At 50.4% G+C, this 12,919-nt stretch overlaps 1 protein-coding gene across 7 annotated transcripts in view; it reads right to left on the bottom strand.

Annotated features, from left to right (window-relative positions):
* Positions 1-12,919, bottom strand: part of CYFIP1 (cytoplasmic FMR1 interacting protein 1) — a 117,210-nt gene that overhangs the window by 18,295 nt on the left and 85,996 nt on the right. For all 7 annotated transcript variants that reach the window (XM_050796117.1, XM_050796119.1, XM_050796116.1 and 4 more), the window contains exon 23: positions 6,658-6,745. In XM_050796117.1, the coding sequence (XP_050652074.1) occupies positions 6,658-6,745 (88 nt within the window). The remainder of the gene's footprint in view (positions 1-6,657; positions 6,746-12,919) is intronic.

The following is a 12,919-nucleotide window of genomic DNA, read 5'->3' as shown; positions in this document are numbered from 1 at the left end:
TCTGGTTTGAATTCATTGTGGTTGGAGAACACTCTCCATAGGATTTCAGTTCTTTAAGTTTTGTTGAGGTGAGTTTTATGGCCCAGGATATGGTCTGTCTTGGTGAATGTTTCATGGGAATCTGAAAAATGTATATATTCTGCTATTGTGGGGTAGAGAGTATCCTACACATGTCAGTTAGATCCTGTTGGTCGATGGTGGTGTTCAGTTCTTTTCTACTGTTGCTGATTTTGTGTCTACTTGTTCTGTAGTTACTAAAAGGAGTGTTGAAATCCCCAACTGTAACTGTGGAATTGTTCACTTTCCTTTTACTTCTCTTAGTCTTTCCTTCAAATATATAAGCCTTGTTGTTTGATGCATCAACATTTAGCACTGCTATGTTTTCTTGGTGGTGGTTTGACTCTTATTATTATGTAATCTCCCTGGCAATATTCTTTGCTCTGAAGTTGACTTTATCTTATATTAATACAGCCACTCCTGCTTTCTTCAGCCTCCACCTGATCTGTCTGCTTCTGTTACTGATCCTGCTTTGTACCCTTTGCTGGAATAAACTGCAGCTGTGAGACTGAGTTCTGTGAGTCCTTCTAGTGAATCAGATGTGTAGAGGGTCATGAGACCCCCCAAAACAAAGAGCCAAAACTGATTATAAAATACTACAGTGACCGGATTAGATAACACCGAAGGACAGAAACCCCACCCAGTGTGTGTCCCAGGCCCAAGCCCTGCAGCCCCTTGCAACCTTGAAGAAACCATCTACAGATCTTCAGCCCAGACACCCTCCTTCCATCCTATCCTCAGAGCAGCACCCTGGGCTTTATGTGCTGGGATTGTGTGTAATATTTTTGGTTGATAACAGGTTCGATGTTTGAAAAGAAGAACACGAGAGTCATTAGTGAAAGCTAATGACCTCATGCTACAAGCGAGAGAATTCATTCTCAGACCCGCCCTGACTGGCTCAGGATGACAGCTGGTAGCGGAGGCACAACTCAATGAACACATCGGCTCAGTGTCCGGTTTCCCAGTAGACTAAACTCACCCCAAAGATGACACATCCAACAGACAACACACCCAGGGTAACGAACAGCAGATGTGACTTAACTCCTCAGGGCAGTGGGAGGAGGCACTACTGGGGAAGGGCACCGTCACAAACACCGCGCTGTAAAGACTTAAGCTCAGAAGAGGAAGCACTCTGGACGTCCAGGCACACAGCTCGCTTCAAGACAGACTCTGCTGCCCATGCCTGAGAGAGACTCCGGCCTCGTTCGGCAAGCAGAGGAGGTGCGTCACACCACACAGAGCCAGCTCCGGACTCACCAGTCGTGCGCCTTGGGTCCTCTAACTTTCATGACACTCTGAGCCTTCATCTGTGAACTGGGGACAACCTTACTTAAGAGAGAAAGAATACCAGTAATGTGCTCAAAAGGGTGTCTTACTGAGAAGCAGGCATGCTGTAAGTGGCGACATGACCAAGAACCAAAAAGATAACATTGCATAAATGGGTCCCTCATCTAAGTTCATTTTATTCCTGCAAGATACTAGCCCTAGTTCACTATTCATAAAAAAAAGCACTCATCTGTTTTTTGAGTGGATTCCTGTGTATTCCATAATCACACAGATGTACACTGTGCCTCATACTGCAGCAGAAGCAAGTGCACATGGCACGCGTGGTGCTTGTGAGTACAAAGGCTGTCTGCTGCAAGCACATGACAGACTCAGACATCATCCGTTTTCAGTATCCAGCCTTTTTTCGAGTGGGTGGTGGTCAACATCAATGTCGCTTGTATATGTCTAAATAATCTAATAGAAAAGTACTGGTTTAAGGCTGGGCACAGTGGTTCACGCCTACATTCCCAGCACTTTGGGAGGCCGAGGCTTGAGCTCAGGAGTTCACGACCAGCCTGGGAGGCGGAGGTTTCAGTGAGCTGTGATTGTGCCACTGCAATCCAGCATGGGTGACAAAGCAAAACCCTGTCTCAAAAAAAAAAAAATCAGTGGTTTATGGCCAGGCGCAGTGGCTTACGCCTTAATTCCAGCACTTTGGGAAGCTGAGGCGGGCAGATCATTTGAAGTCAGGAGTTCGAGACCAGTCTGGCCAACATGATGAAACCCTGTCTCAACTAAAAATACAAAAACTGGCCAGGCGTGGTGGCGCACACCTGTAATCCCAGCTGCTCGGGAGGCTGAAGCGCAAGAATCACTGTAGGTTTCAGTGAGCCAAGAGCACACCACTGTACTCCAGCCTGGGGGACAGACTGTCTCAAAAAAAAAAAAAAAATTTACTGGTTTAGGTTGTAATAAAAAGGACACAAACACAGTTTCTGAAACGGAGGCAGAAATCTCTAACAGCAAGATTCAAGTTCAGTTGCAAATAGTTGAATTTAAAAAAATCAAATTCACATCATCAAATCCTTCTTTCCCTCCAAAAGAGCATCAGCTTTGCCAATGCCCCCAGGTGCGCATTCCCTGGAGCCATCCCCGAGATGGTGCCCACGCACACAGGAGAGCAGGGCGCTCTGGAGCCATCCCCGAGGTGGTGCCCACGCACACAGGACAGCAGGGCGCTCTGGAGCCATCCCCGAGGTGGTGCCCACGCACACAGGAGAGCAGGGCGCTCTGGTGGTGTGGGGGCTGACTCAAGGCCACCGTGTACCCCGCACCACCACCCTGGAACAGCGGGCTCATGCCTGCGTCTTAATGGAAGCAACAGTGCCTCCCTGCACTCCCGGAGGAAGATCCTGGAGAATAAAAACGTGTGTCAAGAGCCTTTAACACCACGAAGGGCACACAGACACACTGGGCAGCAAGGATGTCACCACAGTGCTATCCTGGGATCTCAAAAAGCAACCCAGGAGGCCCCTTCCAGGTCGATCCCTCAGAACCGCAGGTGCACGGCCCCCGCGGCCAGGTCTCCTGCCTACCCTCGGCCCGCTTCCCTTGCTTCCACAGCCGCCCTCTCCAGACGGGGGGGAAAGGAGATTCTCTGCCCGTGCCCTCTATGCACAAACACCTCCCTCTTTATCAGCGAGTGACAAAAACTTATTTTATTGTTATGCCTAAAACAGGGATTAAAAATTTCAAAGTCAAGAGAAGCTCACAACACATCTTTTAGTTCATAGAGACCCAAGAAAGTATATTCTCTTTTTTTCTTTGAGACACTGTCTTGCTCTGTTGCCCAGGCTGGAGTGCGGTGGCGCCATCTCGGTTCACCACGACCCCCGCCTCCCGGGCTGAAGCGATTCTCCTGCCTCAGCCTCCTGACTAACTGGGATTACAGGCACCCGCCACCACGCCCAACTAACTTTTTTGGTATTTTTAGTAGAGATGGGGCTTCACCACATTGGTCAGGCTGGTCTCAAACTGACCTTGTGATCCGCCCACCTCGGCTTCCCAAAGTGCTGGGATTCCAGGCGTGAGCCACCACGCCCGGCCAGAAATTACTCTTACTTGTCAAACTTTCTGGTCCTATCTTCTAAAATAACATTTCTCTCAGTTCTAAAGGTAAAACACTACATTTTACTTTCAGAAGCATTAGAACACTTATTCTAATCCTTTAAAGAAACATCTTTTTGAGTATAACTAATTATTGCATAAAAGTCAGCTTCAACTAGGCGCCACCAGCGGCTCATGCCTGTAATCCCAACACTTTGGGAGGCCAAGGTGGGTGGATCATCTGAGGTCAGGAGTTCGAGACCAGCCTGGCCAACATGGTGAAACCCCATCTCTACTAAAAAAACACAAAAAATTGGCCGGGCGTGGTGGCAGGCGCCTCTAATCCCAGCTACTTGGGAGGCTGAGGCAGGAGAATTGTTTGAACCCAGGAGGTGGAGGTTGCAGTGAGTCGAGATCGCACCCTGTACTCTATCCTTGGAGATAGAGGAGACGCTATCTCAAAAAAAAAAAAAAAAAAAGTCAATTTCAGTCCTTGCTAGAAAGAACATGGGAGTTCCACGTGGAGCAGAATGGAGGTGACTTCTTAACCACCCACAGGGCTTCGGGAAGTGAGGGGCAGCCCCGTAACAGCTGTGGCATCCTCCTGCCTGGGTGCACACCCCGCCCGGACCCATAGAGGAGAGACCTGGTCACTGCATTCTTAGCCCCCGGGTACCTGTCTGGACCAATGCAGCCGCACGAAATCCAGAATCACACAAACTGTGTCCGCTCACAGTTCTACAGCCATTAGGAGGCGCTAAGGACAGACGCAGGGTGGAGGGGCACTGTGGAGGCGGCACCGGCCAACAGCCTCGGGAACGTGGAGTGTGCAATGATGGAATGAGCCTGTCCCATGTTCCCCAGGCACTGGCGACCTGGGCCCACGCTGTGTCAGCGAGGCTCCTGGCCCTGACATTTTTCTCCCCAAGGGAGGCAAGGCCGCCCCCACCCCCGCCTTTAATCTTGTCTTAGTAAAAGGCGAGACCCCACTACCTTCAAACATCTGCACCCTAGGGAGGACCTGAATTGTATTTTTTTTTTTCAACTCATCACAGCATTGCTAAAAAATAACCCCTAAGATTCTTTTATTCCTTTACTTTCCTAATAAACTTGCTTTCACAAAAAAAAAAGAAAAAAATAATAATAACCCCTAAAACACTAAAGATGGCTGGGCGCGGTGGCTCATGCCTGTAATCCCAGCACTGTGGGAGGTCGAGGCGGGCGGATCACCTGAGGTCAGGAGTTGGAGACCAGCCTGGCCAACACGGTGAAACCCCATCTATACCAAAAATACAAAAATTAGTCAGGCATGATGGCGTACACCTGTAATCCCAGCTATTCGGGAGGCTGAGGCAGGAGAATCACTCGAACCTGGGAGGTGGAAGTTGCAGTGAGCCGAGATCACACCATTGCACTCCAGCCTGGGCAACAAAGTGAGACTCCATCTCAAAAAAACAAAAACAAAAACAAAAAAACCCATATTTTCAAGGACATAATGTTTACGCAGTCACCCTTGGTCCACGTGTGCCCCGCTTCCCGAAGGGGCGTCTCACGTCCCTTCATCACATCACTGCCCACAGTTCAGAGATGACTAGTCTGCCCCGCTCAGAGATGCTGACTGCCGTAAAAAGGCCACCCCCGGCCCACACTCGCTCTTTTCAGGGGCGGGAGACACAGGCAGCCTGTGCCGAGGCTTGGGTCCTCCAAAAACCAAAGCCCTGATTCGGGTGTCTGACGTTTCCCAGGTGCAGACGCTTGCGCTCCTGCCAGGTTCGAGGCACCGCCCCGCAAGGAGAAGGAAGGCGCCCAGAGGACTGCAGTGAGAAGATCTCGCTCTGAAGAGCAGAGGGTTAGAAAGGAATGAGTGGGAAACTGTTTCCACCGCTCAGATACGGCTGGTGCCTTAGAAAGCCTCCAGGTGCAGGCCGTGTGCCAGCAGCAGGGCCTGGGCCCTCCCCATCCCGGCTCCAGGCATTTGGCAGATGGGGGAGATAATGTCCTGTGATTGTCCCCGCTTCCTTCCTACCAGCGAGGACACTTACTGATGAGTGCTGGCAGCCTGCCCCCACCACGGGGCCCGGGGACACCGCAGCTCAGCGGGGAAGACGGTTTCGCTCTTCACAGCGAAGCGGGGTCCTCTGCCCTCATCCTGGGGCCCGCTGGCCCCTGCCACCATCATTGTTCCTTCCCCAGCTCCAGTGAGGCTGGGGACCTGCTTGTATTTGCTCTGCTCTATTTTTTTGGGGTGTCTGCTCATTTCATCTCTCTTCTTTGCTACAGTGTTTATATTTTCCTTACTAAATCATAGGGGTGCTCGAAACATGAAGAAACTAGCCATTAATAATACTCAGACTTGTGGCCGGGCGCGGTGGCTCACGCCTGTAATCCTAGCACTTTGGGAGGCCGAGGCGGGCGGATCACAAGATCAGGAGATCGAGACCATCCTGGCTAACAACATGGTGAAACCCCGTCTCTACTGAAAAATACAAAGAAAAATAGCCTGGCATGGCAGTGGGTGCCTGTAGTCCCAGCTACTTGGGAGGTTGACAGGAGGCTGAGGCAGGAGAATGGCGTGAACCTGGAAGGCGGAGCTTGCAGCGAGCCAAGATCGTGCCACTGCGCTCCAGCCTGGGGACAGAGCAAGACTCCATCTCAAAAAAAAAAAAAAAAAAAAATCTCAGACTTGTGACAAGCCCAGCCACCCCCAGCGTGGACATCGTCCCATCTCACACACGGCAGACCCAGTGCCCTGGGGTTCCGCCCTCCAGGCGCAGGCTGACATCCTTGTTTCTGGATGTCAGACCCTCCCTGGGCTCACCCTCCTAGCTCAGCTTCTCCCTCTGGGCGTCAGGCCTCACAGCCAGCCTGGGCCTCTTCCACTTGTCTTCTCAGCTTGATGCTTTAAACCTGGAATCTTCCAACAATCTCACTCATGTTTGTGCCGGGAATGAGGCCAGGCCCAGCCTGACACCTATCGCAAGGCCAGAGCAGTCCCAGCACTACATACATGCTAGTTCTAGGTAAGCGCTTTTTTGGGTTGGTTGGCTGGTTTTTGTTTTAAATTACTGCTACTTTTCAGGAAGATGCTAATAGAATGGAAGAAAAAAAACAACATTTTATACACGGTGCGATACATTTAGGTCACGGCAACCAAACCCATCAAACTACACTTCAAAACATGCTTCATTGTGAACTTGCAGCTCGTAACAGGAACACACCAGAGCCTACCTTGGATCCATGCAGATACTGGGGTTGTGCATTCGGCTGCTTATCTCTTTGAAATTCCTGAGAAAATGGTAATACTGTCCGAACAAACCTAAACAAGAAAGATTTAAGAAAGAAAAAGAAACCAAATTTAACAATAGTTCTTTAAAATTCAGAAGTCCTCCATAATCCGTCTACTAAATCTTCCTCCCAGTCAACTGATACAGTCATCAAACAGGAAAATTCTAGTGAATCGAAAACCATAGAACAAAGGAGATATCAAGACTCAAACGTGATACATGCACCCAAGGCTCAGGAGCCACAGCAGGAACACTTGGGGCTGGGTCTGCGGTACCAGAGCCACCTCGAGCCCAGCGCAAATCTCAGGTAGCTCATGAGCTCTGCTGAGACATGGCGAGGACGGCAGGGCAGCCGCCTGCGACGAGAACAGCGACGCCCCAGTGGTTCAGATCACAAGTTACACACCAGCAGGGAACGACAGGGACACTTAGGGATTTGTAACCCACGCGATTAGTCAAGAGATTGTGTCTGGATAATGGATTAGGGGCCACTTAAAATCAAATGTGTCCATTTTCAAGCAGAAACATCTAACTCAGCCAAGGCTTTCAAATTGGAAGGGTTCGTTTAAACACATACAACTTTTGCAAAGAAGTATAAGAAAGAAAAATTTGTGGATTTGCTGTATGTAATTCTAAGCACTTGATTAACTCATATTCCACTTTAGGAAATGGAAACAGATGTAAGTGTGAAAATACTGTTGTCACACAAAATGTGTGCATCCGAGAGGACGTGCTGGGCAGAGCAGCAGCTGCCAGGCCCCCTGACCACCTACCGTGGCATGGCTGGGTGTGCCTTTCCAAACGGATCCTAAATCCCTGTGCCGTCAGTATGCCAACATCCCTGGTGCCACAGTCCTCAGTGCTTGGCGTGCACGTCTGACTGCATGTCTCTGCAGCTGCATCTGCGTGAGGCCACGCATGGAAATGTTATCTGCATGTGTCTGCAAGAGGACGTGTGCACGTCTGTGTGTCCCTGCACCTGTGTTCTTACACCGTTCCATCAGGAGGCGCCACGGTCAGGGTGATGCTCAGAAGAGGGAACCCCATTTCCCAGAGATTTCTGGGCGCTGCTCACACCCTTGACAGCAGCACACCCGTCAGCCTCCGTCCACCTCCGATGGTGACACACCCGCAAAGCCACGGCACACCCGTCAGCCTCCGTCCACCTCCGATGGTGACACACCCGCAAAGCCACGGCACACCCGTCAGCCTCCGTCCACCTCCGATGGTGACACACCCGCAAAGCCACGGCACACCCGTCAGCCTCTGTCCACCTCCGATGGTGACACACCCGCAAAGCCACGGCACACCCGTCAGCCTCCGTCCACCTCCGATGGTGACACACCCGCAAAGCCACGGCACACCCGTCAGCCTCCGTCCACCTCCGATGGTGACACACCCGCAAAGCCACGGCACACCCGTCAGCCTCCGTCCACCTCTGATGGTGACACACCCGCAAAGCCACGGCACACCCGTCAGCCTCCGTCCACCTCCGATGGTGACACACCCGCAAAGCCACGGCACACCCGTCAGCCTCCGTCCACCTCCGATGGTGACACACCCGCAAAGCCACGGCACACCCGTCAGCCTCCGTCCACCTCCGATGGTGACACACCCGCAAAGCCACGGCACACCCGCCAGCCTCCGTCCACCTCCGATGGTGACACACCCGCAAAGCCACGGCACACCCGTCAGCCTCCGTCCACCTCCGATGGTGACACACCCGCAAAGCCACGGCACACCCGTCAGCCTCCATCCACCTCCGATGGTGACACACCCGCAAAGCCATGGCACACCTGTCAGCCTCCATCCACCTCCGATAGTGACAGGGGCTGGGCAGGAGAGGACAGCAAATAGAAAATCAGAATACAAATCCATGCAGGAGCCAAGCGCCAGGATATAATGCCACTTATGTTACAGCAGGCTTTTCTTTTTTCTTTTTTCTGAGGTGGAGTTTCACTCTTGACGCCCAGGTTGAAGTGCAGTGGTGTGATCTCGGCTCACCACAACCTCCGCCTTCCAGATTCAAGCGATTCTCCTGCCTCAGCCTCCCGCGTAGTTGGGATTACCAGCATGTGCCACCACCACACTTGGCAAATTTTGTATTTTTAGTAGAGACAGGGTTTCTCCATTTTGGTCAGGCTGGTCTTGAACTCCTGACCTCAGGTGATCCAACCACCTCGGCCTCCCAAAGTGCTGGGATTACAGGTGTGAGCCACCGTCCCCGGCCTACAGGAGGCTTTTCTACGTCTGCTTAGAACACAATGTTTTCTCTGCTTAGAATGTTTAAAACGATGGTTAGATTTAGAAAGCAGGCCTTAATTTATTTTGTCTGTGATACAGCTCAGATGCAGTTGAAGTAATGCAATTACTCTATATAATATTATTGAAAATTTTAATCAAAATACAAGTATATGATACATGATATAATACATGTATTTTATTCTATAGAGATAATTATATATACACATTTATAATCTATATGTATAGATTTTATATATATATATATTTTTTTTTTTTGGTCACCCAGGCTGGAGTGCAGTGGTGTGGTCTTGACTAACTGTAGCCTCAACCTCCTGGATTCAAGTCATCTTTCCACCTTAGCCTCGTGAGTATCTGGGACTACAGGCCACTATGCCTGGCTAACGTTTGTACTTTTTGTAGAGACGGGGTCTTGCCATGTTGGCCAGGCTGGTCTTGAACTCCTGAGCTCAAACGATCTGCCTGCCTTGGCCTCCCAAAGTGCCAGGATTACAGGTGTGAGCCACTGCGCTCAGCCTCTATATTTCTTTTTTTTTTTTGGAGACGGAGTCTCGCCCTGTTGCCCAGGCTGGAGTGCAGTGGCACAATCTTGGCTCACTGCAAGCTCCGCCTCCCGGGTTCACACCATTCTCCCGCCTCAGCCTCCCAAGTAGCTGGGACTACAAGTGCCGCCACCACACCCAGCTAATTTTTTGTATTTTTAGTAGAGACGGAGTTTTACCGTGTTAGCAAGGATGGTCTCGATCTCCTGACCTCGTGATCCACCCGCCTCGGCCTCCCAAAGTGCTGGGATTACAGGCGTGAGCCACTGCGCCTGGCTGCTCAGTCTGTATATTTCTAAATAATACATTTCTACAACTTCTTGATTGATCAAGCTTACACGCTGATTGACTCCTGGTAGGATCTGGCGGCCTCTGGCGCAGTTCTAGGAGGCAGTCTCTACATCCTCACTTCTGAGTGACAGGAATGACTGGTATCACGGGGCCACACCTGACTTTATGCCAGCAAGATGACTCAACATGGGGCTGGAGGCCTGAGGCTGCGTGCCTGGTGAACTCAGCCGACCTCCCGGGAGGTGAAGGGCTGGAGTCTGAGCTCAGCCACATGGCCAGTGATTCCGTCAACTGTGTCCATGCCACAAAGCCCCAACAAAACTGAACACCGCAGCCCAAGTGAGCGCCCCTGGCTGGTACCCTGAGGAGTGTCGCACCTCGGGGCTCAGAGGGTGATGCGTCCCTGAGGACAGGGAAAGCTTTGCACGTGGAAACCTCCCACTTTGCCCTGCACGTGCTTCCAACATGCATCCTTTCCTCCGACTGACTGTAACCGTATTAGGGCACGCTCAGTGAGTACTGCGGACCCGTCACCTGAGGAGCTGGGGAGGGTGGATCCAGAACTGCAACCTGTTGGTTAGAAGTGAGGGTGGCCTCGGGGACCCCAAATGTGTGGCTGGTGTCCGCAGCAAAGGCAGTCTCGTGGAGGACTGTGCCCTCAGACGTCGCAGTTTGACAAGGCCACTGCAATCCCCTACGAGGAAAACTAAGTTTCAGCACCAATATCCTAAGCCCCCACTGCATGTGTCTCAGGTAAACTGAGGTTCAGCTCTAGCCTTATTTTGACCTGGTCAGTGCTGGGCCCAACAGCAGCTTTTTTCCTTTGTGTTGATCCTGCTTGAGGTTTTTTGAGCTTCTTGTATCTGGAGGTTTATCGTTTTCATCAAATCTGGGAAATTCAAGGGCATTAATTTTGAAAGCTTTTCTGCCCACCCACCACCTATGACTAGGATTCCAATCACAGGCATACTCGAATCGCTGATGTTTGTCTCTCAGTTTGCTGAGGCCCTTCTCGTTTTTTTTCATCATTTTTTTCTTTCGGTGCTTCAGTTCAGCTAGTTTCCATTGTTATAATCTCGAAAACTCAGCTCCTGCAAAGTCTACTCTGAAATTCGGGCCAACAAGTAATTTTTCATTCCAGATACTGCATTTCAGCTTTAATTCACTGGATCCTTTTATGTAACATCCATTTATCTCCACACTGTTTTGCTGTGAACCCTTGAGCACATGCATAGCTGCTGACTTAACATCCTTGCTGCAAATTCCATCATCTCTGTCATTTCTGAGTCTGTTTTATAGAGTGATTTTCCCCAGGCTATGGGTCACATTTTCTTGGTTCTTGGCACATCTAGTAAATCTTGATTGGGCGCTGGGCATTTCAGTGTCATGTTGCATGTCTTGACTTTGTTACTGTCTTTTAGAGAGTGTTGGCCCAGCACGGTGGCTCGCGCCTGTAATCCCAGCACTTTGGGAGGCTGAGGAGGGCTGATTACCTGAGGTCAGTAGTTCAAGACCAGCCTGACCAACATGGTGAAACCCCGTCTCTACTAAAAATACAAAAATTAGCCAGGCATGGTGGCGCACACCTGTAATCCCAGGTACTTGGGAGGCTGAGGCAGGAAGAATCGCTTGAACCCAGGAGGTGGAGATTGCAGTGAGCCGAGGTCACGCCATTGCACTCCAGCCTGGGCAATGAGAGCGAAACTCTTTCTCCAAAAAAAAGGAAAACTAATGCAACAAAGGGATATGGAGAACAGAATGAGAAGGTCTAACATACGTCTAACTGAAGTCCAGAATGGCAAGAATAGGGAGAAAGAGAGAGAGAGAGAGAGAGAGCGCTGAGTGTCTTGGGGGACAGGCAGTTGACTTGTCAAGCTGCTGGATCTTGTCATGATGCATTAAAGACAGTCTCACTCTGTCACCCAGACTGCAGTGCAGTCACGCATTCTCAGCTTACTGCAGCCTTGACCTCCCGGGTTCAAGTGATCCTCCCACCTCAGCCTCCTGAGTAGCTGGGACTACAGTCACCTGCCACCACACCTGGCTAATTTTTGTAATTTTAGTAGAGGTGGAATTTCACCATGTTGGCCAGGCTGGTCTCAAACTCCTGACCTCAAGTAATTTGCCTGCCTTGGCCTCCCAAAGTGCTGGGATTATAGGCGTGAGCCATTGCCCAGCCTCAACAGAGTTCCATTCTTCTTGCTGGTAGGAACTCAGATGCCTCCTGGCCTTGTGTGAGTGCTGAGGATCATTCGGCTAACAGCTCCCTGGCACACACAGAGTTTCGTGTTCAAGCAAAGGCTATGGGACGCCCATGGGTTTCAGGAGCTGTTTCTGTTAAGCTCCCTCCTCTCTCGTACTCCACCCTGCAAATCCCAGCTGCCTCAGCTTCCCCACGTTCCACTTTGTCCCCTCCACCAAGCAGGAGCTTCCAAGCTGTACTTGGACTGTTCCTCTCTGAACTTGGTGCAGAAAGTGCTTCCGGATGGAAAGCCAGGAAGATCACAGGGCTCACCCCACTTGCTTCCCTCTCCTCAGCGAAAGGTCCGAGTCTGAAAACAGTTGATCCATAAGTTCTGTCCAGTTTTTCACTTAAGGAGAAAGAATAAATCTATACCCTGTTACTCTATCATTCCAAAAAATTTTATTTTTTATTTAATTTATTTTGAGACGGAATTTATTTATTTATTTATTTAGAGATGGAGCCTCACTCTGTCACCCAGCCTGGAGTGCAGTGGCACAATCTCAGCTCACTGCAACCTCCGCCTCCTGGGTTCAAGCGATTCTCGTGCCTCGGCCTCCTGAGTAGCTGGGACTACAGGTGCATGCCACCATACCTGGTTAAAGAATTTTAAATACAATATTTTACTATTCTCAACCTAAAGGCAACAAATTGATAACAAATATTGAACTATATTTGGTAGGTTTGTGTTTTATGGTGGTAAAAATGAGCAATTCTTTCTTTTTTTGAGACAAGGTCTTGCTTTGTCACTCAGGCCGGAGTGCAGTGGCACAATCACGGCTCACTACAGCCTAGACCTCCCCAGGCTCAAGTGATCCTCCCATGTCAGCCTTCCAAGTAGCTGAGACTACAGGGGTGTGCCACCACAT

This window comes from Macaca thibetana, chromosome 7 (assembly GCF_024542745.1).
Source record: "Macaca thibetana thibetana isolate TM-01 chromosome 7, ASM2454274v1, whole genome shotgun sequence".
Lineage (NCBI taxonomy): Eukaryota > Metazoa > Chordata > Mammalia > Primates > Cercopithecidae > Macaca > Macaca thibetana.
Note: the sequence above shows the minus strand (reverse complement) of the source record. Positions and strands in the feature narration are given on the sequence as shown.